The 25991-nt window shown below is 43.4% G+C and overlaps 1 protein-coding gene across 3 annotated transcripts in view; it reads right to left on the minus strand.

Annotated features, from left to right (window-relative positions):
- The window catches only part of SART1 (spliceosome associated factor 1, recruiter of U4/U6.U5 tri-snRNP), a 64615-nt gene that overhangs the window by 8623 nt on the left and 30001 nt on the right, over positions 1-25991 (minus strand). For all 3 annotated transcript variants that reach the window (XM_075837383.1, XM_075837384.1, XM_075837385.1), the window contains exons 4-17: positions 23041-23096; positions 22810-22936; positions 22522-22627; positions 22136-22210; positions 21956-22052; positions 21724-21869; positions 20758-20964; positions 20461-20579; positions 20167-20288; positions 18994-19115; positions 5329-5499; positions 5141-5251; positions 4871-4958; positions 4184-4274 (exon numbers count right to left, since the gene is read on the minus strand). In XM_075837383.1, coding sequence (XP_075693498.1) covers positions 4184-4274; positions 4871-4958; positions 5141-5251; positions 5329-5499; positions 18994-19115; positions 20167-20288; positions 20461-20579; positions 20758-20964; positions 21724-21869; positions 21956-22052; positions 22136-22210; positions 22522-22627; positions 22810-22936; positions 23041-23096 — 1638 coding nt within the window. The remainder of the gene's footprint in view (positions 1-4183; positions 4275-4870; positions 4959-5140; positions 5252-5328; positions 5500-18993; positions 19116-20166; positions 20289-20460; positions 20580-20757; positions 20965-21723; positions 21870-21955; positions 22053-22135; positions 22211-22521; positions 22628-22809; positions 22937-23040; positions 23097-25991) is intronic.

Genomic DNA, 25991 nt, shown 5'->3' on the forward strand with positions numbered 1-25991 from the left:
ACACGAAAACTATTGGGTGGGAGCGGTGTCCCCCAATGTACTGGACAAGAAAAGGACTTTGTGGTGAGTACTAAAAAAAAAAACCCCTGTTTTCTCATTTGTTACCATGGGGGGGGGGGGGGGGGACAGACCGTGGGACGTCCTAGAGCTGTACCCAGGGGTGGGAACATAACACAGGACATGGTCAGCTATTTCAGAGATGCCTGGCAAGATCTTGCAACCCAGGGAAGAGTCTGCAGAGGCAGAGGTGTGCACCTGTTAGAACTTGACAACAGGTGTGGAGGGAAGACCATGTGGCCGCCTTGCACAATTGAAGGGTAAAGGCCTGATGGTGTACAGTTCAGGAAGCCCCAACCGCTCTGGGCAGGTGGGCTGGCACCCGTAAAGAGGGAACCTTTCCCCGGCAAGACAATATCCTCCCTCACGTGGAAGGCCGAAACAACCGTAAACAAGAAGGGCACCATGCAGAGTACTGCCTTGTCTTGGTGAAGAGTCAGAAACGGATAACGACAAGCGAGCCGTCAACTCAGAGACACTCCGGATGGAGTTCACCACAACCAGAAAAGCCACCTTCCAGGACAGTAGAGATCTCTTGCAAGGGTTCAAAAGGAGTCAATTGTAAAGACATCCAGGACCAAGTTCAGATCTGAAAGGGGGGGACGGGACCACCAGATAAGCCACTGACTGAAAAAAATCTTAAACATCAGCTTTAGACACCAGTGGGCGACCGAACAAGACGGAAACAGACACCTGCCCCTTTAGGGAGATGAGGGCCAAACCATGATACAGACCCATTGGCAAGAAGGAGAAAACCCTGGACAAGAAAAAAATGCAAGAGGGAGAGGGGAAGAGGGGGGGAGCCTGCGATCCTCACGCCAATGAAGGCAGGCCTTCAATGTACGATTTTTAAATGCAGGCTTCCTAGCCTTAAGATTAGTGAGCGGTACGCTCTACGAAAACCCGCGAGCCCTCGGAACGACGGAATCAATTGCCACGCCATTAAATGTAGCGACCTTAAATTCTGGTGGAAGAGAGGTCCCCGAGAGAAGGTCATGACGGAGAGGTAAGGGCCACGGGATGTCGGTCAACAGGGACAAGAAGTCAGCGTACCAACAAAAACATGGCAAATCCGGGGAGCTAGAATAGCAGGAATACCTTCTGCCTTGAGCCAATGCGGCAGTAAAGACAGAGGTAGGAAGACGTACAGGAGACTGAAGTCAGACCATGGCACCACGAGAGCGTCCACGGTACAGGCCTCTAGATTCCGGGCTCAGGAGATGAAGCAGCGGACCGGTCTATTGAATCTGGAGGCCATCAGGTCCACATCGGGACGACCCCACCGTAGACAAATTTGGTCGAACACATCTTGGTGAAGAGACCACTCACCTTGATCCAGTTTCGCAACTGAAAAAGTCCACGACCCAACTGTCGCCCCCGGGAATGTGAACCGCTATAAGAGTCAGAACGTCAGCTTATACCCAGACCAGGATCCTAGTCACCGCGACGTTGCAGGTGCCGCCCTGGTGATTTAGAAAAGCTACAGCATTGTCCGTTTGTTCAGACACTCAGTGAGGGTTCAAAGTCCAGTGCAGGAGGCACAGAAAAATGGCTCAATTCCAGAAGATTGATGGGAAGACTCCTTTGGAGTGAGGTTGTCACGATACCAGAATTTGGACTTCGATACCAATACTTAGGGTAGTATTGTGATACGCTATACCAAAATGATACTTTGCCAACAATAAAAAATAAAATGCAAAAATATCAAGTCCTTCCATTTTCTGATGTAAGGCACATTGTGTTCTAAATTTTGAACCTCCATGTGCCTTACATTATTAACCCCACCATGTACCTCACATTAACCCAAAGCTCATTATGACTGAGCGAGGTACTATGTGATCACTTACCATATTAGAATGGGCAACATTGGGTTAATGTGTGTGGGAAATGTGGTTAATTACTATTAGGCCTTAATCACATGGCTGTGTTCAGTCCGTGAGATACGGACCGTATGTCGCCTGCATTTCCCGGACCGAACACAGTTCAGGAAACCAGGCTCCTAGCATCAATCATACAGGACGCTGTGAGTCACTGCCTCCCTGCAGGACTACCATCCCGTATTGAAGACATAACACACGGGACAGAATTCCTGCGGGGAGGCAGCGACTCCTAATATCAGAGATAACTACGATGCTAGGAGCTCAGCTTCCTGAACTGTGTTGCGTCCAGGAAAAGCAGCGACATACAGTCCATATCTCACAGACCGAACACAGCCATGTGAATTAACCCCATAATTTCTCACACACACCAACCTAATGTTGCCCATTATAATTATAGTAAGAGATCCCATCGAGTACCTTGTTCACAGTCAAAGGGCAAAATTGGGTTAATGGGCACTCAAAAATAAAGTAAACTTATTCACCAAACATCCACTGCAACGTTTCACCTCCTCAATGAAGGCATTTTAAAGCAAATGAATGCCTTCATTGGAGAGCGGAAACATTGCAGGGGATGTTTGGTGAATAAATTCACTTATTTTTGAGGGCTGCTTCTTTGCTTATTTTTGGAAATTCATCATCATACAAGGAGAGGTCATGCCATTTGAAGCACAGAACGTGCCGTACTGGTTTATGCTGCCATAGTGCTGCTCTAATTTCCGTATATTTTTTTTCCCGGGTACATGGTACATTATTAATAATGTGAGGCACAGAGGTACTAAATTCATAACACTATGTACCTCACATTAATAATAAGTGACTTCATTATGGTCTTACAGAATGGCAATATTGCGAAGAGGACCTGTCATTAATTTATTAACTCCTAACTAATCCAATAGGCGCTATGATGTATATAACTACAGTGTCATTTTTTTCAAACACATTTGTAAAGTTATGCGCATTTTTGAAATATGCTAATTTGGCTATACTTGCCAAATAGGTTACTCGTTCTTTTCACTCTCGGCGGTGTAACAATTTCTCAAAAATTATGAATGGGGAAGAGGGGGAGGTAGACCTCCAGCTCACCATTAGTTGTGTCTGAGGACATACAGCGCCCGGATTCCCGCGCGGCCAGCGGTGAACAACAGGAAAAAATAGAACCAACATCCAGCGCTGGGTGTGAGTTAAAAAGGAACTCCTGTTCCAATTTTATTGATATAACAAAAATTCAAATATTGAACTGCATAGAATAGTTCTGTGGCAGAGTACAGAAATGAATGTTAGGTGAAGGATTGCAGTAAGCCCTGTTCAAATATGCCTACGCGTTTCTGACACGTCTGTGTCCTTATTCATGGTGTGAAAAAAAACACGCTATTGGAGGACAGTGTGGAGATCCCACCCCCGCCTGTGCAGTGAAGCGCAAAATGGTGCTGCCGGCTAGAACGTAAAAGATAGCTCTGCTGGCCTTAAAGTGCCAGAGAGAGCAGATTAGGCCAAAAGAAAAGCCCCAGTGCAAAAGCTGGACCTCTACAGCCCGGGGGGGGGTTAGTAACACGCACCCTGGTCTTCCAGATGTGCTGACCAGCAGGAGCACCCCCCTCAGTGTTGCCACCTTTACTGAGGGGACACTGGTGGGGGAGGCGTTAGAGGTGCTCCTTAGGTTGGTGGGTGGCAGAGGAGCCGACGCTCTTCTCCCAATTGTCTTGATGGGCAAGTTGGACAACAGTGCATTTGCATATGAGACTGTGCACACGCCGAGAGGGCAATACAGGGAGACCCTGTGCCCCTAGTTCTTCACGATGAAAAGACTAAAATAAAAGTAGTAAGTTCTTGGTAAAGACGCCGCTGCTATCAGCAGAAGTGTCTGCCTCCTATGTAGACTAAGCCAAGACTGAATAGCTCAGTGGCTGTGGGCAGGGTATAACCTGTAGGAGTCACTTTTTATTCTTAGCATCAACAGAATATACCCACAATCTGTGTCTCCCAGTGTAACGAACGAAACACACATACAGGAGTGGACAAAACAGCCAAAAACGGGGCAAGAGAGAGAGATAGAGAGAGAGAGATAGAGAGAGAGAGAGATAGAGAGAGGTGTAGGGAAACCGGAGCCACATGGGATAATAAAAAAAAAAAAAAAAAAAAGAGCTGGCGAGAGGTATGAGGAGCATCGGTGCATCACGCATGACGTAATACCATCTAATGCAGGTTCTGTGCCAGGAAAATTGTGTCATGACGAAAGCGTTACTTACATTTTGTCTTCTATGCAGTAATTAGCTGTCGGAAGTAACTTATTGGGAGCTTTAACTCGTGCAATCTTTTGTACAGTAGTTTCCAGTAACCCTGTCCAAAAAAAAATAATTCAAAAATCAATTAGGTAATATTACTTTATCAATACAGCTTCCACAACTTTAAAAGGAAACTCTAAATTACACCAAGTTTACACTAACAAATCTAAAAAAGCACCTGACTGCTCATTTTTACAACGCAAATTGTTGGTTTTTAAGTTTATATTGTAAAGGAATCAATGCGTTTCAATCTCCCCTCTACACAGGAATTAGACTGCGTACATCAGTACTGATTATAGTCAACGGGCCCGACGATGTGGCTCCCAAGTGAGGTCAAGCATATCCATTGGGAACTGAAAGGGGAAGGCATTTTCAATGTAACTCTTTCATTCTAGTGAGCGTAGGTGGCTGCAAGTCCAAACGCCCACTAAAACCATCTTCTGGCACGTCAGATAACAGAAAATTGTGCACAAAGATGTACGTTATGCTCTTACACTAGTTTTTATAACTTTTGCTAAAAAGAAAAAAAACTTAGAAGTTGAAGAAATTAATCAGATCCATTACTTAATGTTTATACCTGCCTTAGAAGAATGACAACTCTAAGAATTCATAATGAGATACATTAATAAAAACAAATGCAAACAGAGATACCTTTGTTCTGACAGAGATGTAAAGCAGCAGCTAGGCCCCTGTTCACAATGGGCTCTTCATCCAAAATGGTAGTTGAAGATGCAGAATACTGATCATACAGAAAGAAAGGAATTAGATTATGCAAACGGAACACTATGCCTATGAATTATAATTGACTGTATTCAAATTAAACCATTCAAAATAGTTGCATCTGTAAATAAACAACCTATTCACAGTACGCCATTGTCAGAACTTTCCAGTGAATAGACAACTAATCATTCTCTCACTTACATCTTGTTGGTTTTTCTCCTCATCAAGGTTCACCATACTCCAGCCAATGTTTTCTTCACATTCAGAGTCGTTGTGTTCATTCTCAGACTCCTCGTTATCCTTCTCAAAATCCTGAGAGAGACAATATAAGTGTGAATAAAGCTGAATGGCTAAACATTTCCATAAATTCTAGGAAATATATCACATACCATTAAATCCTCTTGATCTTCCCTGTTACCTGCTAAACCATAGGTTGGGATCTCACCAAGAGTTCTGCAGAATTCTGAGGTTGCATTAAACACAATAGAGCCTTTCTTATCATCGTCTTCTTCTTCATCTTGACTTTTTTGAGTGTTGAGCCTTTTTACCATTGCAGCAATCTGGAGAGAAAACAGATTCAAAATGCATGAGGGATCGGATTAATGACTTGACAATTTTTAAACTTCTAACCTACAGAATGCTGAAATGTATGTTAAGTAATACACTGAATAGCCACTCTATTAGGGACACCTGCTCTTTCATGACTGGAGCTTCCCGTTATGGAAATTAGACACGTGATCTCGAAGTGCATCATAAAAATCTATTCGTATGGGAAGAAAAACAACAAATTAGCGATCTGAGCCACTTCACCGTGGTCATCGGTGAAAACTGCCAACCTTGTAACGGTTTCCTCGTGCAGCAGTGTGAAGAATATACATAAAACGGTGTGATCAAAGAAAAACATCCAACAAAAAGGGATCCTGTGGAGGTCAACAACTCGCCGATGAAAAGGGTCAGAGGAAGAGGTCTGACGAACAGGCGATGCACAGACAAGCCAATTGCAGCCGAATACAACGCTAGTGCTCCAACTTGTTGTTCCTATACACGGATGGCCTATAAAACAGCAGACAACCAGTTCGAGTGCCTTTGCTGTCTAAGGCTATTTTCACATGGCTTATCCTCAGCCGTTTTACGGGCCGTAAACGCCCCTCGCCCCAAAGAAGCTGGGGGGGGGGCTTCTAATCTTATTTTAATTCCCATCATTGACCGGACCTACTAACTATCTAGTGGATTATAAAAATCTAACTTGCTGAACCTAGTAATACATGCTCTATTGGTATCTACCTAATGCTTGTACTTACAGGCAAATCACTGTGGTCCGGTCCTTTGGTAGTGAGAATTTTAAATCTGTTTGTGTTGTCTGTCCTGCTACAAGTAGCGAATAAAGATTTATTTTATTATTTTTGGTAGTTGGGAAATTTGGCTTATCGCCTGAGGGCGATCCTTCTTCTCTCCCCCCAAAGAAAACGCAGTCTGAACGCCTCTAAACATCTGCCCATTGATTTCAATGGGAAAAACTGCGTTTCGCTGGAGTTTTTTTTTATGCCGCAGTTTGAAAAAAATAAATAAATATGGTGATCAAAGGGACCAAAATCTCAAATGTAAAACTTTCCGAAGGAACGTTCCTTATTATTAATTTATTTGTTTCTTTTTTATCTATGATCTCAAATGCACCACTGCAGAACATAGATAAATAATATACGAATGAATGAATAATAAGCAATCTTACAGAAAGGTTACATTTGACAAATGGGGGTGTGCATGTGCTCACATTATATACTGCATTTTATTCCTGATGTTTGTATATCTTACGTGATGGTCTGCAGACCCAGTCATTTTAAAATGTGATAATTTTTTAATCAAATTTTTAATTTAACAATGTTTTCCTTTCTGTCAATCATTGTATGTCACTTCCGTTTGTAGGAGTTTGTGATGCTTTGACTCCATGTGAACACAATCTCGAAAACACTTAGTACGTTCGTTAAATCATCCTTTAAAATAATGAAGTCCCTCATACATTGGTGGTGCGCTGTGGATCTTGCATCTTTCTTCTCTTGTTAGTTGGTATATCCGCACTAAGGATATGGTAGCTCCGAGTCAGGGGAGAACCGTAATCAGTTACCTGGATGACCTCTTGGTGAAAGTTCCCTCCGGGTAAGACCACCTCTCCAACCTCAGAATCACACTTGACAGCTTTCAAAAGTTTGGTTAAAATCGCCAACCAACAGAAGTGCCTTCTCTGTGTGGCCAAGATCGTGGCAGGAACCTACCGTATTTTTTAGACTATAAGCTTTTTTTTTTACTAGAAACTGAGCGGTAATGTTGGTCGGCCTCTTACAGGTCCTTCACAATGAATTAGAATATCAAAAAGTTAATTTCAGTAATTCAATTCAAAAAGTGAAACTCAATGAATAGATTCATAACAGTGATCTTTTCCAGCATTTTTTTTTTTCTTTTAATGTTGATTATGGCTAACAGTTAACGAAAACCCAAAATTCTGAGAAAATTAGATTATATTATAAACCCAATTTCAAAAATGATTTTTAATACTGAAATGTTGGCCTACTGATAAGTATGTAGAGTACATGCACTCAATACTTGGTCAGGGCTCCTTTTGCATGAATTACTGCATCAATGCGGCGTGGCATGGATGCGATCAGCCTGTGGCACTGCTGAGGGGTTATCAATGCGGCGTGGCATGGAAGCGATCAGCCTGTGGCACTGCTGAGGTGTTATGGAAGCCCAGGTTGCTTTGATAGCGGCCTTCAGCTCGTCTGCATTGTTGGGTCTGGTGTCTCATCTTCCTCTTGACAATACCCCATAGATTTTCTATTGGGTTTAGGTCAGGCGAGTTTGCTGGCCAATCACGCACAGTGATACTGTGGTTATTAAACCAGGTATTGGTACTTTTGGCAGTGTGGGCAGGTGCCAAGTCCTGCTGGAAAATGAAATCAGCATCTCCACACTGGACCGCAAGCAACTTTGATTAAGTGCTTCTCCACTCTTCCTCCAGACCTTGATTTCCCCAATGAAGTGTAAAATTTCGAGCCTCATTTTTCAAATCTGACATGTTTCACTTTATGTGGTAATAACTTCGGAATGCTTTTAGCTATCCAAGCGATTCTGAAACTGTTTTTTCGTGACAGTGTAATTTATGGTACTGGCAAAGTTTGCTTGATACATTCAGTATTTAATTGTGAAAAACACCAAAATTTCGAGAACATTTTTGAAAATTAGCATTTATCTAAATGTAAATGTATGTGCTTGTAAGACCGGCAGTTATAACACACAAAATGGTTGATAATTAACATCCCCCATATGTCTACTTTAGATTGACAGTTTTTGAACATCCTTTTTTTTTATCAGTTTTCACATTTTCTTACAAACATTTCATCATGAGTGCGCAGCACTCTACTGTCATGGAATTAACTTTGAATTAAATTCAACATAACACATAAACATATGAACATGGCATAATTGTCTATCTTCAGATGGACCGAAAGCATGACTTCCCCCAACCCCGACACGACCTAGGTCATTAATAAGTTTCTACTCATCCTTTTTCCCCCAGCTGATTCAGAGTTGCAACCCCCCTAAAGTGCCTGCCAAGAGCGGTGTACAATACCACTTTGTGTACTGGAAGGGCCTAACAATTTCCGCTATTTCGGCTGCTGTACATTGCGATTCTATGAAGGTTTGCCACTTATCAAATAGCTTCTTGGTTCCCGTTTCCTTCCGCCTTTCCACCTCCACCCTCTCAAGAACCAATAACTGTTTCAGCCGCGACACAATCATTTCTAATCCCGGCATGTCTGCCTCTAGCCATTTACTCAGGAGGCATCTCAAGGCTACCAGTAGAACCGTGTGCACCAGCACGGGAGGTGATCTCACTCCTCGAACACACTCTTCCTCCGGCGGCCGCGCCTGATGGAATAGTAGCGCTTGCGGCGTCATTGGGAGATTCGTTTTCCAATGATCCTCAATATATTTCTGTACCATCCCCCAAAATCGTTTCGTATGTACACACCCCCACACTCCATGCCACAAATTCGTCAGTGGTGTATTGCACTTGGGACAACTTGTAATGCGGTCAGGGAAAGATTGTGAAGGCAGAATGTTAAAGCCATATATAGCTGCGTGCATCAACTTAAAATAGGTTTCCCTCCAGCTCTCATTTATCACACTCTTCCGTACCGTCTCCCAACCCCCCAGTATGATCTCTCCTATACCTGGATCCTGAGTCCACCGTTCCCAGCTTTTAAAACTAATCCTTGATTGCGGCCGAACAAAACCATCTCTCAATGCTCCATACAGCCCCGAAATGGTCGCCCGCCCAGTTGTTGGACCCATGACCTCATCCAGAGTGTGCGAAGCAGCTTCCTTACTCAAATCCCTGAGCCTGGAGGTGCAAAATGCTCGTACCTGAAGTACTTGCAAAAAATTGACCCTCCCTGCTATGTGTCTGAGTTTAGTGGTGATTTCCTCCCCAGTTAACCACCTCTTTTCCTCTGTGTGCATAAGATCCCCTGCATTTCCCATGCCTACCCTCCCCCATGAGGCAATTCCGTCCCCCTTGTCTATTCCCGGTAAAAACTCTGGATGTCCGCTTAACGGCATATATTTCAAGACCAGGTGAGGCAGCCCAAACTGTTTACGTACCACTTTCCAAGCTAGAACTGTATCTCTCAATACAATGGAGGTTTTGAGACGGCACGGAAGAGAAGCAACTCTACAATGTAACAAAGCTTTTAGGTTCCAGGGTGAGGCATACTCCCCTTCCAGATCTAAGTTGGAATAATTGCTTGTCTCATGAAGCCAATCTACTACATGGCGAAAAAGACAGACCACGTTATAACCCCTGACATTCGGAAAGTTCACACCCCCTTCTTGTTTACCCATCATAAGCTTGGTAAGTGCTATGCGCGGCCTTTCCTGCCCATATAAATTTAGTGAATGAAGCCGTCAGTTTCGAGACATCCACATGCTTCAATAATAGAGGAAGTGTTTGAAAGGGGTATAGCAATCTGGGGAAACTAACCATCTTAATCAGATGGCATCTTCCCAGGAGGGACAACGGCAATTGGCCCCATCTAGTGAGTTCCGCTTGTATTTTTTTAATTAACGGGGGATAATTTAGGCCATACAGAGTGTCTGGTGCACTCCCTATTTTGATACCTAGATAAGTAATGCAGTGCTCAACCGGTGATATCCCGCAACCCAAGGATTGCCAAAAGGTCTTAGGCAATGGCCTGCCCAACTCCAGCAGTTCGCTCTTAGCTATGTTGACTTTATATCCCGAGCATTGTCCAAATTCCTGTAAAAATTGAAAAACCTTCCCTAAATGCTCTTGAGGATTCGACATAAAAAGTATGACATCATCAGCGAACAGAGCTAATTTCACTGCACAAGACCCTACTTGAATGCCTCTGAACATATCAGATTCTTCCAGGTATCTAGCCATAGGTTCCAATACCAGATTGAATAACAGGGGTGATAGGGGGCAACCCTGTCGTGTTCCTTTGTGTAATTGGAAGGGATCTGATAGGAACCCTGAGACGTGAACACATGCTTGCGGGCTATTGTAGACTCCCTTCAGGAAGACCCGGAAGTCTCCCTGAATGTTCATTTTGTCTAGCGCCATTCCCATTGTATGTTATCAAAGGCTTTCTCTGCGTCTAGCGCTAAAAGTGCCGGCCTGGTACCTGGCTGGGGATCATGCCTGACTGTTTCTAGCACCGTCAACACCTTGCGTAGATTTGTCACTGCTGCCCTGCCCTTTACAAAGCCTACTTGGGACTTTCCCACCAGTATGGGTAGATACATAGCCAGCCGATTGGCCAGAATTTTTGTGAGCAATTTCTGATCTTGGTCTATCAGCGAAATGGGACAGTACGCCCCCGGGTCAAGAGGATTCTTCCCCTTTTTGGGTAGCACCTTTATATGCGCTACTTTAGCCTCTGCTGGTAAAGCCCCCGTGCTTAGTAAAATATTATAGTATGCCACCAAGGTAGGACTGATTTCCTCTCTCAGAGATTTAAAAAACTCCCCTGTGAATCCATCCGGACCCGGGGCCTTTCCGTTAGATAAGGTCTTAATGGCGCTCCAGACTTCCTCTAATGTAATCTCTGCGCTCAAGTGACCATTTTGCTCCTGGGTGAGCCCTGGCAGCTTCAACTTCTCCAAAAATTCCCTCCCTTTTTGGAGATCTATGGGTGTTTCTGAGTAAAGGGCTTGGTAGTACTTACTTAATATGGTATTGATTTTTTTTGGGTCTGAAGTAGGAGTTCCATTTGATTCGTTAAGTGTTGATATGTGCGACGGTGCATACCTCCCTTTTGCTAATCGCGCTAATAATTTGCCCGCTTTATTGCCGAAACGCATTAAATCGGCATCAAATTGGGACCGGTAAATACTCTTTTGTCTAACCACTGATCAGACTGTCGCTTGGCTTCCCTCTATTCCTCCCCCAATAGCAGTGATAGAGTGTAGAAATGCTGTGTATGCACACCGTAATCTGTCGCTCGCTGCCTTGTATCCTTCGGTAGTCTTATGTTTAAGATTAGACATATATTGCATGATTTTTCCTCGTATTACCGCTTTAGCTGTACGCCAATACAATGACGGTTCCGAGCGATGCGATACATTATCCCCATCAAATTCCATCCACCACCCCTTAAGCTTCTGTATAAAGCCCTCATCCTTTGCCAGAAAGGCGGGAAACCTCCAGATAAAATCCGTTCCTCTAGCTACTGTGTCGGCCAAGGTAATGGTAACCGGAGCATGGTCCGAAATGACTAGATCTTCAATTGTCGCTTCACGTAAACGCCGCGATAATGCGTCACTAACTAGCAAGTAATCAATACGCGACCATGACTGATGAACAATGGAGAAATGTGTATATTCCCACGCATCTGGGTGTAGACTCCTCCACGCATCTATTAGGGCCGTGTGTCTTAAAAAGTCGGGCAAGATCTTATCTATATTTCTCTGCGAACTAGTCCCTGCGCTCCTATCCTCCTTTGAAGATCTTACAGTGTTAAGGTCTCCCCCTAGAATCAAGAACCTAGTGCGATCCTGCTGGAGTTGGGATTCCAAATGACCAAAAAAATCCAGTGTTAACCGTATTTGGGCCATACACATTATGAATACTCACGGTTTCCCCTGCATGCTCCATCACTAGATGGATCCAACGGCCCTCGTCATCCCGCTCCTGGGCACCAGTGTAAACACAAAATTTTTATTTACCAAAATTATAACTCCCGCCTTACCCTCCCTTGCCGACGAGACAAAAACTTGACCCACCCAGAATTTTTGCAAATACTTAAACTCCGGCTCGGTAAGGTGAGTTTCCTGCAATAGGGCCACATCTGGGTGCAATCTTTTCATGTGTCGTAAAAGTTTGGTCCGTTTCTGTGGGGATCTCAGCCCTTTAACGTTCCAAGAGACTATTTTCATGTGTTATTGGGCCATGTATAAGATGAGCTAAAGTGCCTAAAAGTCGTGCTAAGTTCGGGGAGTCAGATCCGTCTTTTTCCAAGAGCCATGTATAAACATTAACAACATAACCAAAACCCGGTTTATAAGCCAGAACCAACAAGGCCAACCGGCCCTTATCTAACAAAACCCTCAAATCACCTGCGGCAAGGGTTAGCAGCCCCTTCATACCCACTGGTGTACGTGACTTCACTTTTTTCTGTTATGTCAGAACACGCCCCTCCCTCCCCCTCCCCCCCAGCCTGCACATATGACTCCTTCCCTGAGGAAGTAACACCTGCCCTTGCCCCCTCAATATCTTTGTCACCTGTGCACACTCTTATACATTTCCATATCATCAATTTTAACAGCCTAGCGTCCGTTTGGATTATATCTTCATGACTTTTATGCAAACAGACTTAAAATCACATATCCACATGAATCTTGCTTCGCCTCAAGGTTTCCCTACCTTCTTTTCCCATATCTTCTATCACAATTTCCCCCAATCTGCCATCTGTGACAGATACAGCTAATCCCTTGCGTGGGGGAGGCATTGTCTCATTCCCGGTCAATCCCACCCACAAGGAAAAATCTCAGAGCCTGATCTAACTCCCTCACTAATCTCCTGTAGTGAAAATGCAGGGAAATACCAGAGTGCATACATTTCAACCTTATAACATTATAACCATAGGCCAGCTGTTGACCGGTACAGAGTGCCGTATACTACCGCCAAATATCTACCTCAAAACTTTCAAATTACCTGTATCTGGTCGGAATCTGCAATTGGTCTACAGCGTCCACAAAATCATCATCACATCAGCTGAAATAACATGTGCTGAAAAGATCTTCGTCCGTCAATCAGGAGACGTGGATCGGGTGCGGACCCGCGTACGCCTCTGCGGTTTCGGAGAATCCCCTCCATTTCCGGCTCGACCCCCCCGGGATCTTCCAGGTGTGGGCATTAAAGCTTCTGCCCAGGTTCGCTCCATATTTAGTCGGTTCCGTTTGGCTTCTCTCAACTTGCGATTCGGACTGTGTACTGGACTGTGACTCTCCTCTTGCTGTGGTCTGCGCCTACAAAGCTCCTTAAGTGCGTCCTCCGCTTCCTGTGGCGTGGTGAAAACCTTGTTCCGCCCGTTCTCTTGAAAACACCCGCAAGATGGCTGGGTACTGCAGGTTAAAACGTATTTTCGCTTGGAACAACGCGGTGCAGATCTTGCTGAAAGCCCGCCTTCGTTTTGCAACCTCCGCCGAGAAATCCTCAAAAAGTAGCACTTTCATGCCCAGTATTTCCAAGGGACGCGATCTGCTCTGGAATGCTTTCATAAGTGCCACCTTATCATTGTAATCCAACAGCTTAAAGTTTACTTGTCTGGGACGAAGCGAACTGTGGTCGTCTGTTGCTGGGAGGTTTATCTCTGTGCGCCCTCTCCACCCGGCAGGGACGGGGAAGACCTAAAGCTTCTGGCAATGTCCTCTCACACACTCGTTGCAAATCAGAAGATATCACCGCTTCTTTCAGCCCCACCAGTCGCAGGTTGCTCCTCCTGGAGCGGTTTTCCAGATCCTCCACCTTGTCCAACTGCGTAGTAACAGACATCACCCCTCTGAGTTTGGATTGCAGACGCTCATTTTCATCCAACAGCAGCGTCATACGCTGCTCTAACTCATCAGCTCTGATAGTGACTTGTGCCAGCTCCGCATGCACGCGGTTTAGGGAATCTTGCACCGTTTTTTCCAGCGCCTTTTGCAGGTCTGGCGCTATCTGTTTGGCTACTTCTCGGGCCAGGGCTACATAATCAATGGCTGCAGGAAGAGCGGATATTATGTGCTCTGTCGGGCTTGAAAGCTGGGACTGATGGTGCTGCAGCTCGTCTTCCTGTGTGTATAGCAGGGTCGCAGTGGCGGGAAGCGCCGCCATCTTACCTCCCTTTACCACGGCCGAGTCTTCCATGGCTGGCTTCTGAGGAGGTACCTGTCCATACAGGCACCACCTGTGATGATTCCGTGTGCAGGGCTGGTGACTTCACCGCTGATTGTCGCCGCCGAAGCGACTATTGCAAGCAGATAGGCTGGACGGGAGCGGGAGCTCAGTCACTCGCGTCCTGCATCCCCAGCGCCGGAACCGGAAGTCTTTGAACATCCTTTCATTTTTCTAGGACGTTACAAGACTTAGAACTTTAGCAGCAATTTCTCACATTTTCAAGAAACTTTCAAAAATATATTTTTACGGAGGCCAGTTCAGTTGTGAGGTGGCTTTGAGGGACTTATATATTCCCAATAAGTCACCCCATTTTAAAAACTTCACCCCCTCAATGTATTCAAAACAGCATTTAGAAAGTCTCTTAACGCTTTAGACGCGTCACAGGAATTAAAGCAAAGTAGAGGTGAAATGTACAAATTTTTTTTTTTTTTTGCAGAAATTCATTTTTAATCCATTTTTGTTTGTGAACACAAAGTTTTACCAGAGAAACGCAACACAATATTTTTTTCCCATGTTCGACAGATAAAAGAAATATCCCACATGTGGCCCTACTATGGTAATGTACTGAAGCACCGGCCTCAGAAGCAAAAGGAATACCTAGGAGGATTTTGGGGCCTTCTTTTTATTAGAATATATTTTAGGCAGCATGTCAGGTCTGGAAACGCAAACAAGTGACCATTTTGGTAACTACACCCATTGAAGAAATCTAGAGGTATAGTGAGCATTTTGACTCCATAGGTTTATTGCAGAAATTGGAAGTAGGTCATAAAAATGTAACTACATTTTTTCAAATAAAATGTAGGTTTAGCTAATTTTTTTTCATTTCCACAAGGACTAAAGGGGAAAAAGTACCACAAAATTTGGTAAAAAAAGTAAAACAATACCCCACATGTGGTCATAAACGGCTGTTTGGACACACGGCAGGGCTTAGAAGGGATAGAGCGCCATTTGGCTTTTGGAGATCACATGTAGCAGGAATGGTTTTCAGAGGCCATGTCACATTTGCAAAGCCCCTGAGGGACCAAAACAGTGAAAACGGCAAAAAAGTGACTCCATTTAGGAAACTACACCCTTTGAGGAATTCATGTTAGCCCCACAGGTGTTTTGCAGAAATTAGTGTGCCCTCGATGTTGCAGAGTGAAAATGGGATTTTTTTTCCCATAGATCTGCCAATATGTGGTGCCTAGCTTGTGCCACCATAAGGGGGGAGTTCACAAGGAGTTTTTTGGAGAGTTTGACACTTAAACCGCGCCGCAAAACGTGCCAAACAACGGCTGAAAATGCCTCCCATTGATTTCAATGGGAGGCAGAGGTGTTTTTTTCCCACGAGTGGAAAAACCGGCATGTGGGAAAAAGGGACATGCCCTATCTTCGGGCGTTTATGCCTCTGACCTCCCATTGACATCAATGGGAAGCGGAGAAAGCGTATTTCGCTGCGTTTTATTCCTGCGGCGCTAAATGGCCGCGGGCGAAAGACGCAGCGAAAATAGTCGTTCAGGCAGATTTTCCGCCTGCAAAAAAACTTGTGTGAACCCAGCCTAACAAGACAGCTCTCGAATATGCTGTGTTTCCCGGTTTTAGAAACACCCAACATGTGGCCCTAAACTTTTGTCTGGACATTTGACAGGGCTCAGGATTGAAAGAGTACCATGTGAATCGGAGGCCTAATTTGGCGATTCACAAAGTATTGGTTCACAATTGCAAAGCTGTGATGTGAAATAATAAAAGAAACCCCTGAGAAGTGAAACCATTTTGGAAACTGCACCCTTCAAGGCATTTATTAAGGGGTGTAGTAAGCATTTTCACCCCCACAAAATTTTTCCATAAATTATTGCGCTGTGGACGGTGGAAAGTAAACATTTTTCCATAGATATGCCAATTCAGTGGCAAATATGTTGTGCCACGCCAAAAATTGTTAAAAGGGTTTTCCTGGGTATGGCGATGCCATATATGTGGAAGTAAACTACTGTTCGTGCACGCTGTAGGGTTCAGAGGGGAGGTAGCGGCATTTAGCTTTTGGAGTGTGGATTTGCTTGGTAGTAATTTTGTTTGAGTATTGCTGGTGTTTCCGTTTATAATGTGGGGCATATGTAAGCTGGGCAGAGTGCATTAGGGGCATAGTCAGGTGGTATAATAATTGGGTTAAAAAAAACAAAAAACTGTAAAATAATCCATAGCAATCCTTTCTGCAGAGGCCGGTGTCGCACTGATAAATGTCCTTCCTTATCCCCCTTTTGGTCCACACTCCGCACCTTTGCAGTTTCGGGAATTTTGCTGGGAAAGTGTTGTCCTGGTATAATATGGGCACCCTCACTTCCAGCAGATATTTTTGGGCCCTCCCCTTCCTGGTTCCCTAATTTTAGGGCCTTGATAATTCGCCTCTTGAAACAGAAGAAATGTTCCCCTCGGGCCTGAACAACTGCATATTTTTTTATTGGGGTACATGCGACTTTTTGATCACTTCTTAATCCTATTTTAACTTTATTCTGTGGGTCAGTACGATTCCGGCGATACCTAATTTATAGCACTTTTTTATGTTTTACAACTTTTTGCACAATAAAATTACTTTTGTAAAAAGAACGTATTTTTTCTGTCGCCATGTTGTGAGAACCATAAAGTTTTAATTTTTTCATCGACGGAGCTGTATGAGGGCTTGTTTTTTGCGAGACGAGCTATAGTTTATATAGGTACCATTTTTGGATACATGCAACATTTTGAACTCTTTATTCCAATATTTGTAGGGCAAAGTGAGCAAAATAGAAATTCTGGTATAGTTAAAAAAATTTTTACGCATACGTATTTGGTATCGCCGCGACCGTAACGGCAGGAGCTATTAAAATATTGTTATTCCACGCGGTGAAGCGTGGAATAACATAATATTTTTATAGCTCAGGCCGTTACGGTCGAGGCGATACCAGATAGATATGGTTTCTTTTTTTCAATAATAAAAGGACTTGATAAGGGAAAAGGGCCTGCTGATCTGCTAGCAACCTCTAAGATGCAGCGATCGCTTTCGATAACTGCATCTAAGGGGTTAATGGCAGGAATCTGAGCTAGCTCCGGTTCCTGCCATTACAGGTGGATGTCAGCTGTAACATACTGCTGACATCCACCGTTAATGGCACGGGCTCAGCTCCTGAGCCGGCGCCTTCTTGCCGTCGGCTATGGAAGCCTTTCATGCTCCGCCTCCGGATGGATACTGGAAGGCCTCCGTGCTTGGCAGACCAGGAGGTCACTATTAGGCCTCCGGTTGCCATTGCAGCCACCAGAACCCCTGTAATTTCATTGCTGGTGTGATGACGAGCTGCAAACAACTTAAATGCAGCGATCGCTTTTGACTGCTGCATTTAAGGGGTTAATGGAGGTTGAAGCTTATTTCGTTCCCCACCATTGCACTACACCACTGACATCCGGCGATGGTGGCACCGACTCAACTGAGCCGGTGCCATGCATTTGTCGTATGTATACGGCAAAATGCGGGAAGCACTAGCTTTCCATGACGTATCATATGACAAAATGTCGGGAAGGGGTTTAAGGCTTAGGACACCATGAGTCTACAATCTTCAACTTTTACCCAATATTCTGATTTTCTGAGAGACTAAATTTGGGGTTTTCATTGACTGTTAGCCATAATCTGCAAAATTAAAGGCCCCACGCACACCAACGTGCTTTTGCGGCCGTAATTCCCCCGAAAATCCACGGGAGAATTGCAGCCCCATTCATTTCTATGGGCCCATGCACACGACCGTGGTTTCCACGGTGCGTGCACGGCCCAGGAGCCTGGACTACAGAAAGAACGGGCGTGTCTTATTACGGCCGTGTTCTGCGGTCCAGACTCATAGAAATTAATGGACACGGCCCGCGGTTTGCGGGCGGCTCGCGGGTGACACTCCGCTGCCGGCCCGAAAATCACGGCCGTGTACGTGGCTACAGTCGTGTGCATGAGGCCTAAAAGAAAAAAAGTGCTGGAAATAGATCACTGTGTATAATGAATCTATATAATATACGAGTTTCACTTTTTCAATTGAATTACTGAAATAAATTAACTTTTTGATGATATTCTAATTCATTGAGAAGGACCGGTATATCCTGAAGGCAAACAGCAGTATGAAGAAGCAGGACACAGCTTCAAAAAGGTCCCTGCAGTGCAGTGTAACGGAAGCAGCATGTACGGCGGCACTGCATTGTCCAATTACCCAGGAAATGTACAGTTAAAGGCAAAACCTTTTTTTTCTCCACTTTTATGCTACAAATTATGGGTGTGCCTTATGGTCCAGTGCGTCCTATAGTAAAAATACGTTATATCTGCGGTGCTGTCGCCCCCCCCCCCCCCAGCCAACGAGAAAAAGGAGTACAAAAATCAAATTTATTTTCTCCTCGTTATAAGAATCTACAGCTACAACTGGGATAAGAAGTTTAGTGAACGATATCTATTCTTAAAGCCAATCTACAAGCAAAAACTACAATGTAGGCGTAACAAAAAAATTAAAGCCTTGTATTATTGAATTGCCAATTGAAAGCACTTACCAGGGTTCAGATTTTCTAAAATCCTGTGATTGGTTTCATTTTTGTACGGAATTAAAATCAGTACTCTTACCTTCTCACTACTGTCTTTCTGCTGCTGAATTTGTTTCAGCCGTCTACTTTTTTCAAGATGTTTGTGTAACTCCATTTCCAAGTCATCTTCCTCTACAACACTCAGAGAATCTGGACCCTCTTCTGTAAAAGGAGCAATGGAAAAGAAAGCAGATTAAATAAATAGAAGAGGAATGTTGTTTTAAAGAGGCTGTCACCACATTGTAAGTGTCCTATCTTCTACATAAGGAGATGGGCGCTATGATGTAGGTGATAGGAGTGCTTTTTATTTAGAAAACTGATTTTTAAAACGTTATTAGCGATTTTAGCTTTATGCCAATTACTTTCTTAATGCCCAATTGGGCATGTTTTTACTTTAGACCAAGTGGGCGTTGTACAGAGGAGTGTATGACGCTGACCAATCAGTGTCATACACTTCTCTCCATTCATTTAGGCAGCACATAGGGATCCTGCTAGATCAGTATGTGCTGTCTTATACTGACACATTAACTTTACTGAAGTGTTTAGACAGTGAAAAGACATTCCTTCTAGCCAGGACGGGATGTCTATTCACAATCCGACACTTCGCTAACGTTTCTGTGATACTTAAAGCAGAGCAAGCGTAATCTCGCTGTAACCAGTCATTTACTTACAGCAAAGCAAGCGTAATCTCGCGAGATCACGCTGTAAATGACAGGTTACAGCGAAATTACGCTTTGCTCTGCTTTAAGTAAAACAGAAACGTTAGCGAAGTGTCGGGATTGTGAATAGACACCCCGTCCTGGCTGGAAGGAATGTCTATTCACGGTCTAAACACTTCAGTAACGTTAATGTGTCAGTATAAGACAGCACATACTGATCTATCAGTGTCAATATGCGCTGACTAAATAAATGGAGAGAAGTGCATGATGCTGATTGGTCAGCGTCATACACTCCTCTGTACAACGCCCACTTGGTCTAAAGTAAAAACACGCCCAGTTGGGCATTAAGAAAGTAATTAGGAGCGATTTTAGCTTTATGCTAACGTGGTAAAAATAGATTGTTTTTCTAAATAAAAAGCACTGCTGTCACCTACATTACAGCGCCCATCTCCTTATGTAGGCGATAGGGCACTTATAATGGTGTGACAGAGCCTCTTTAACGAAATAAAATCATAGCTGGTCATGAGATTTCATGTAAAAAGTAAAAGTCTAACCTTGGTCACTAATGTCCATACTCTCCACACGCACATCATCTGACTGAGGCATGGCGGCTTTTAGCTCCTCACCTTGCCATTCATCATCTGATCCAACATGCTTACGGCCTCGTCCACGAGTTCTAAAATAAATAAATATTAAGCCTGTATAATTTTCCTGTACTTGTAGAGATTTCTAAACACCCAAACTGATGTAAAATCATGGGCCTGTCAGGATGCCCATGTTAATGTCAATTTAGAACACTTTTACAATGCAGATTCAGTGTTTACTACAAGATTTGTGGCCTCCCTAACCTTGAACCAAAGTCACTCTTGCGGGTACCAGGTTTCATAAGAATAGGGTCATCAGCCGGAGAGGATTTCACTTTCTTGCGAGTCTTTTTTACACGTCTCTTTGTTTTCTTGAAGGACACCTTTCATAGAAAAGAAACATACAATTACTGAGCATCTCGAGCTAGATTATTTACATCGCAGATTAGTAGTAAAATATGTTTTCACTTTAACAAACGTTCCCAAGTTTTGCAAACTTATATCCAAGTGACCCACCATCTCATGAATTATCCCGTTCTGAACACAGTTCTACAGGCTCACCATTTCTTCAGATGTATAGTACTCAGAGACAATTTTAAGTGCTGGAAGGTCTAGGGATTGTGCCTGGTTGTGCAGGTTTTGACGAATAATCTGTAGCTCTCTTTCCCAGGATCCATCTGCTGTACCACCACTTTCCAAGCGAAAGGATTTCTTCTTTTCCCCTTCGATTTCCTCATCATACTTAGAAAGCACCGACTTGTGTCTCAACTAAATGAAAAACAGATACATTTCATTAAAATTTATATATAGCGTGCTATATACCTGTAGTATCCCACTAAAGACATTAATTATATCGCTAGGATATGCCTTGAATATCCAACTTGTAACTCTCGTAGATCGCAAGAACCGGAAACTAGGAAGTCGCCATGACAATTTATTTTCTGACGGATCGGTTTATTTTTAGAGCCTGCACAGTCAGCCATTGACTAATGAGCGGTCCATGCAGCCTCCATAAAAACCAAACGAGTGTAGCAAAAGTGACATTATGCTCTCCAAGTGCTGTTGCCACTTTGTTCTAGTAACCAGTGGGAATCCCAGAGATCAAACCCACACTGATCAGATGTTGACAGAATATACAAGTCTGTTGCCCCATCCGGACTCCTGTTTTCCGCTCTCCAAGATGGCCATCGCTCAGACTCAGACATGGCAACTGATCGGCACACAATGACTGTTACAGGGCGGGAGCGATTCGGGACACAAGAAGCCCCCTCCCTCTGTCTAACCGTTCAGATGTGCAGCCGCTTTGGACTGCGGTATCTGAGGGGTTAAACATTGCAGGTGGGTGTCAGCGGTTTTAAACAGCCAGCACCTGCCATGTTTGGTGCAGGCTCAGCGGCTGACCCTGCGCCATATTATGATGGTGCACATCTGACGTAACTGTCGGATGTCTCCAAAGGGTTTAAAAATAAAGAAAATGACCTAAACAAAACAAGCAAGAGGGAATATATCAGAGGGCTACAGACTCACCACAACCATGTCATCAACAGACTCCTCTTCCTCATACGGTTTGTAATCAGGTCTTTTCTTCTTAAGCTCAACATTTTTGTCTGCTTTTTCTTTGTCTATCATATTTACATTAACCAAGACATCCGATTCATCTTCTTCAAGGACACCTGCGTTAAATATTCATAAAAAAAGATAAATAAAACAAGTTTGCAAAGGAATTTCCATATATTTGAATATTGTTCGATCTTACTACCTTTGTCTTTGAGAGTCAGTATTACAGTCTGTCCTTCAGCAAAAGATTCCAGATTGTGTTCTACGGTCAGACCTTGCAAATCTTGGGATGAGTAAGCCTATGAAGCGGAAAATCAACAGAGGATTAAATATTATATCTAAGCGATGTGAGGTAAGATAGTTGTGACACCGCACAGCAAACCTTTTTTTGCCCAAATTCCTCTTCTACAAGATTGGACACCCCAAACTCTTCATCCATTTCCGCCAACAGTTTTGCCTTGGGGGAAAAAATAAAAAATAAAAAAATTGAATGATTTATAAAATGGATAAATATCTCAACACAAAAAAAAGAAAAAAGTGTATTCCAACTACAGCCTCATCTCATGCTTGGCGGTTTCTGTAATTTCCATAGCAAAAAAAAAAAAGCCACGCACATTAGAGGCCAGTTCGCCACTTTGCCTCCTCCTGTATGCAAGTAACACTATCCCACTGTGGTAACCCCTAACTTTTTCTCCTGTTCTTACAAGGACGTGTGCGTGTGTATCTCCTCTGGTCACTATTTGCCTTCTTTAAAGTGACAGTACTCACCCTTTTTTCGGCTTGATCTTTCTCTGCTTGAAGCTTCCGACTTCGTTCAATCCATGCAGCTGTATCATCTAGCCATAGTTCATCCTCCCCCAGGGATTTTACTTTGCTGCAGGTGGAAGGAAGAGAAGCAGGCAGGAATAAGGAAAGAGTTGACAATCTCTGAGTCAACGTTCAGTACAATATTGGCTTTCTTCAACATCAAAGTCTCCTACCTGTCAGAAATTTATTTGAAAATAGGCTTTTGAACAGATATAATCTCCGTTCATCCAGGCAGCACTAACTTCTTACCCTAGTTTCTGGTTTAGCATTCTCTTCTCTTTAGCAGCTGCAAGTTTTTCTCGGAGTTCCTGCTGTTGTCTTAGAACTAGTGGGTTAATGACAGTGGCTGCAACTGGGTCTTCTTTGGTGCCACTTTCTGCAAAACCAAAAATAATAATGCATACGAGTACATGATGCCGATTTGATAATATCTAAGATGCTTTCACAAAAATAAGATTCATAAGGACAAGATGAATATACCTGTTTTAGAGGTCTTCAGTTCCAGAGGTTTCAATCCAAGTTTAGCACGAAGTTTACTAGGGAAAATTGGTTACAAAAATGAAAGTCTACACTTGGACATACGTGAAACTTTTTTTGCAGCAAACATCCTAGCAATTGACTTAAAGGAGAGGTCCACAGCTGGACAATTGATGGCCTATTAGTATATGATCGGTGGTAGTGAATCTGCAAATATATATATATATATGTGTGTACACACATACACTAAAAAAAACCTGCAGTATAAAAATTATACTACAGCTAATTTAGACTAAAAAACTTTTAGGCTAACCCAAACATCTGCTACCCTAATGCCCGACCTATACAGGTACTAACTACACCGAATCAGCTCACCTAAGCTACTGCTACCCCAACGTCCTACCTACACAGGTACAAAGTATTCTATATCTTTGTAAAAAAAAATATATGAAACAACGTTTAAAGTTTGTCCCCGCACACGACCATATTTTTCATCCGTAATTACGGACCCATTTATTTCTATTGGCCATGGACACCTATACGTATTTTTACGGATGGGTGTCCGTGCTGAAAAAATTATAGAACCGATCCTATTCTTGTCCGTAATTACAGCACCGACTCTCCCATACAAGCCTATGGGCGCTTCCATAAATACGGACTGCTACGGATGTGCATTCATAAACAGTCCGTATTTATGGAAGCGTTGCTATGCAACATGTTAGTGACATCATTTGCAGCCTCCCTCTTTTTTACGGATCCGCACTATTCCGACGCTGTCTTTAAGGACTTAACGCAATCCAACGTATGGGTACTTTGGAAAGTTAAGCCTTAACGCCCCCAGACCGCATTTACGGATGTGTTCAGTATATACAGATAAGCTATGGATAACTACGGGTCCGTATTTACGCATAGATAAAAACAGTCATGTGCATCGGGTCTGAGGCTTGGTTCCCACGTAGTGTAAATCCTGCAGAATTTACAGTAGCGGCAAAGTAGTTGATATTTAAAGAAGTGAAATGCCCACACTGCAGAAAAAAAACTGCAGTGTAAACGTTAATAAATTGACCTGTGGTGTGGAATTTAAATCCGCAGCATGTCAATTTATGCTGCGTTTTTGTTGATTTTCTGTTGCGGGTTTTCCCCATTGAAGCTCCCTCCCACCCCAACCTGCTATACGATCGCAAGTTACACGTATTTGGTATCCCCACATCTGTAACGACCCCAACTATAATAATACATTATCTAACCCGCTCGACGAACGCCATTAAAACAAAAAACAAACAAGTGCAAGAATTGCATCTTTGCATTCGGTCTTAAAAAAAAATGTGATTAAAAGTGATCAAAAAGTCACGTGTACTCCAAAATGGTGCCAATACAAAACTACAAGCTGTCCCACAAAAGGCGCTGTAATGTAGATAACAGTAGGGATGCACGATGCATCAAAACTTCGATACTGTTTCGATACTCTGCATCCCCAAACGGTTAGATACCGTTATTTCATGTATTTCAATACTTAGCTGTGCAACCGCACAGCTCAGTAAAGTAACACATGAATGTATGAGAGCGGGGCTGCAGCTGTGTAATACAGCAATTGCCGCGCTCCTGAGTCCTGACAACAAGCGCGCGGGGTCAGGATGAAGCGGCCAGCGCTGCACTGATGAGCAGCGGCACTGAAGACAGAACATGGCCGGCGCGCTGCAAAACACCCCCATGTTCTGTCTTCAGCGCCTGAACCGCCGGCCGCATCTCCTCATGCTGACCGCGCACGCACTTACCGTCAGGAGCGGGGCAATGTCTGTATTACACAGCAGCAGCCCCGCTCCATAACGGCGGAGATCAGAGAAACCTCTCATATCCGCCGTTATTCCACTGAATGCTGCGATAACAGCGGAGTGCAGCATTCAGGGGAAAATGAGAAGGGGATGCCCCTTGGATCGCGTCACAGGGAATTCCTGTGACGCGATTGAGGGACATACCATATATCGGCAGAGAGCCCAGGGTCCATTGAAGGACCCTAGGGCTGTACTACCATGTTTCCTGTTAGGGCATACCTAAGTATGCCCTAACAACTGCCTGTGTACTATCCGTACACAGGCTAATGTACTGTAATATAGATATATGCCAGTACATTAAAGTTTAAAAAATAAAAGTAAAAACAAAGTAATATTAAATTAAAAAAAATACATACACCTTTTTTTACAATAAACATTAAAATAAGTCTCACTAGATAAAATATACACATTCGGTATTGGTGCGGCCGTAATAACCTGCACAACAATTTTTTTGCATCATGTATGGTGTGTATGCTGTAAAAAATTTTTTTTTTATAAAAACTGCTTTCTATCACTTAGTGGGGCACGAGGGGTGATGAATTTAACCTCTATGTGCCTCACATTAATAGTAATTAACCCCATCATGTACATATTAACCCATTATGACTGAGAAACATGATGGGGTTCATTACTATTAATGTGAAGCACGTGGAGGTTAAATTCATCATCAGACCTCACATCAGAAAATGGAAGAACTTTTTTTTTATTTTTTATTACTGTTGGCAAAGTATCGAATTGATATCGAAATCGCAATACTAAACGAAGTATCGGTATCGAAGTCCAAATTCTGGTATCGTGACATCCCTAGATAAGTGGTTTTTATTTTGAAAAACTATCAAGTTTTGCGCAAGTTATGAGCAATTTTAGATTTATGCTCGTTTCCCAACGCCCTGGGCTTTTTTAAACTTTCGACGAAGTGGGCGTTGTATAGAGAAGTGTATGATGCTGACCAATTAGCGTCATACACTTCTCTCCATTCATGTCCATTTGTACTCACACAGAACTGCGTGATCTCGCACTGCTGTGATTAAGTCCCACACAAACTTTACCGAAGTGTCAGGAATGTGAACAGACATTGCATCCTGGCTGGAGGCAATGTCTATCCACTCTGAAGACACTTCA

This window comes from Rhinoderma darwinii, chromosome 9 (assembly GCF_050947455.1).
Source record: "Rhinoderma darwinii isolate aRhiDar2 chromosome 9, aRhiDar2.hap1, whole genome shotgun sequence".
In the NCBI taxonomy this organism is placed as follows: Eukaryota; Metazoa; Chordata; class Amphibia; order Anura; family Rhinodermatidae; genus Rhinoderma; species Rhinoderma darwinii.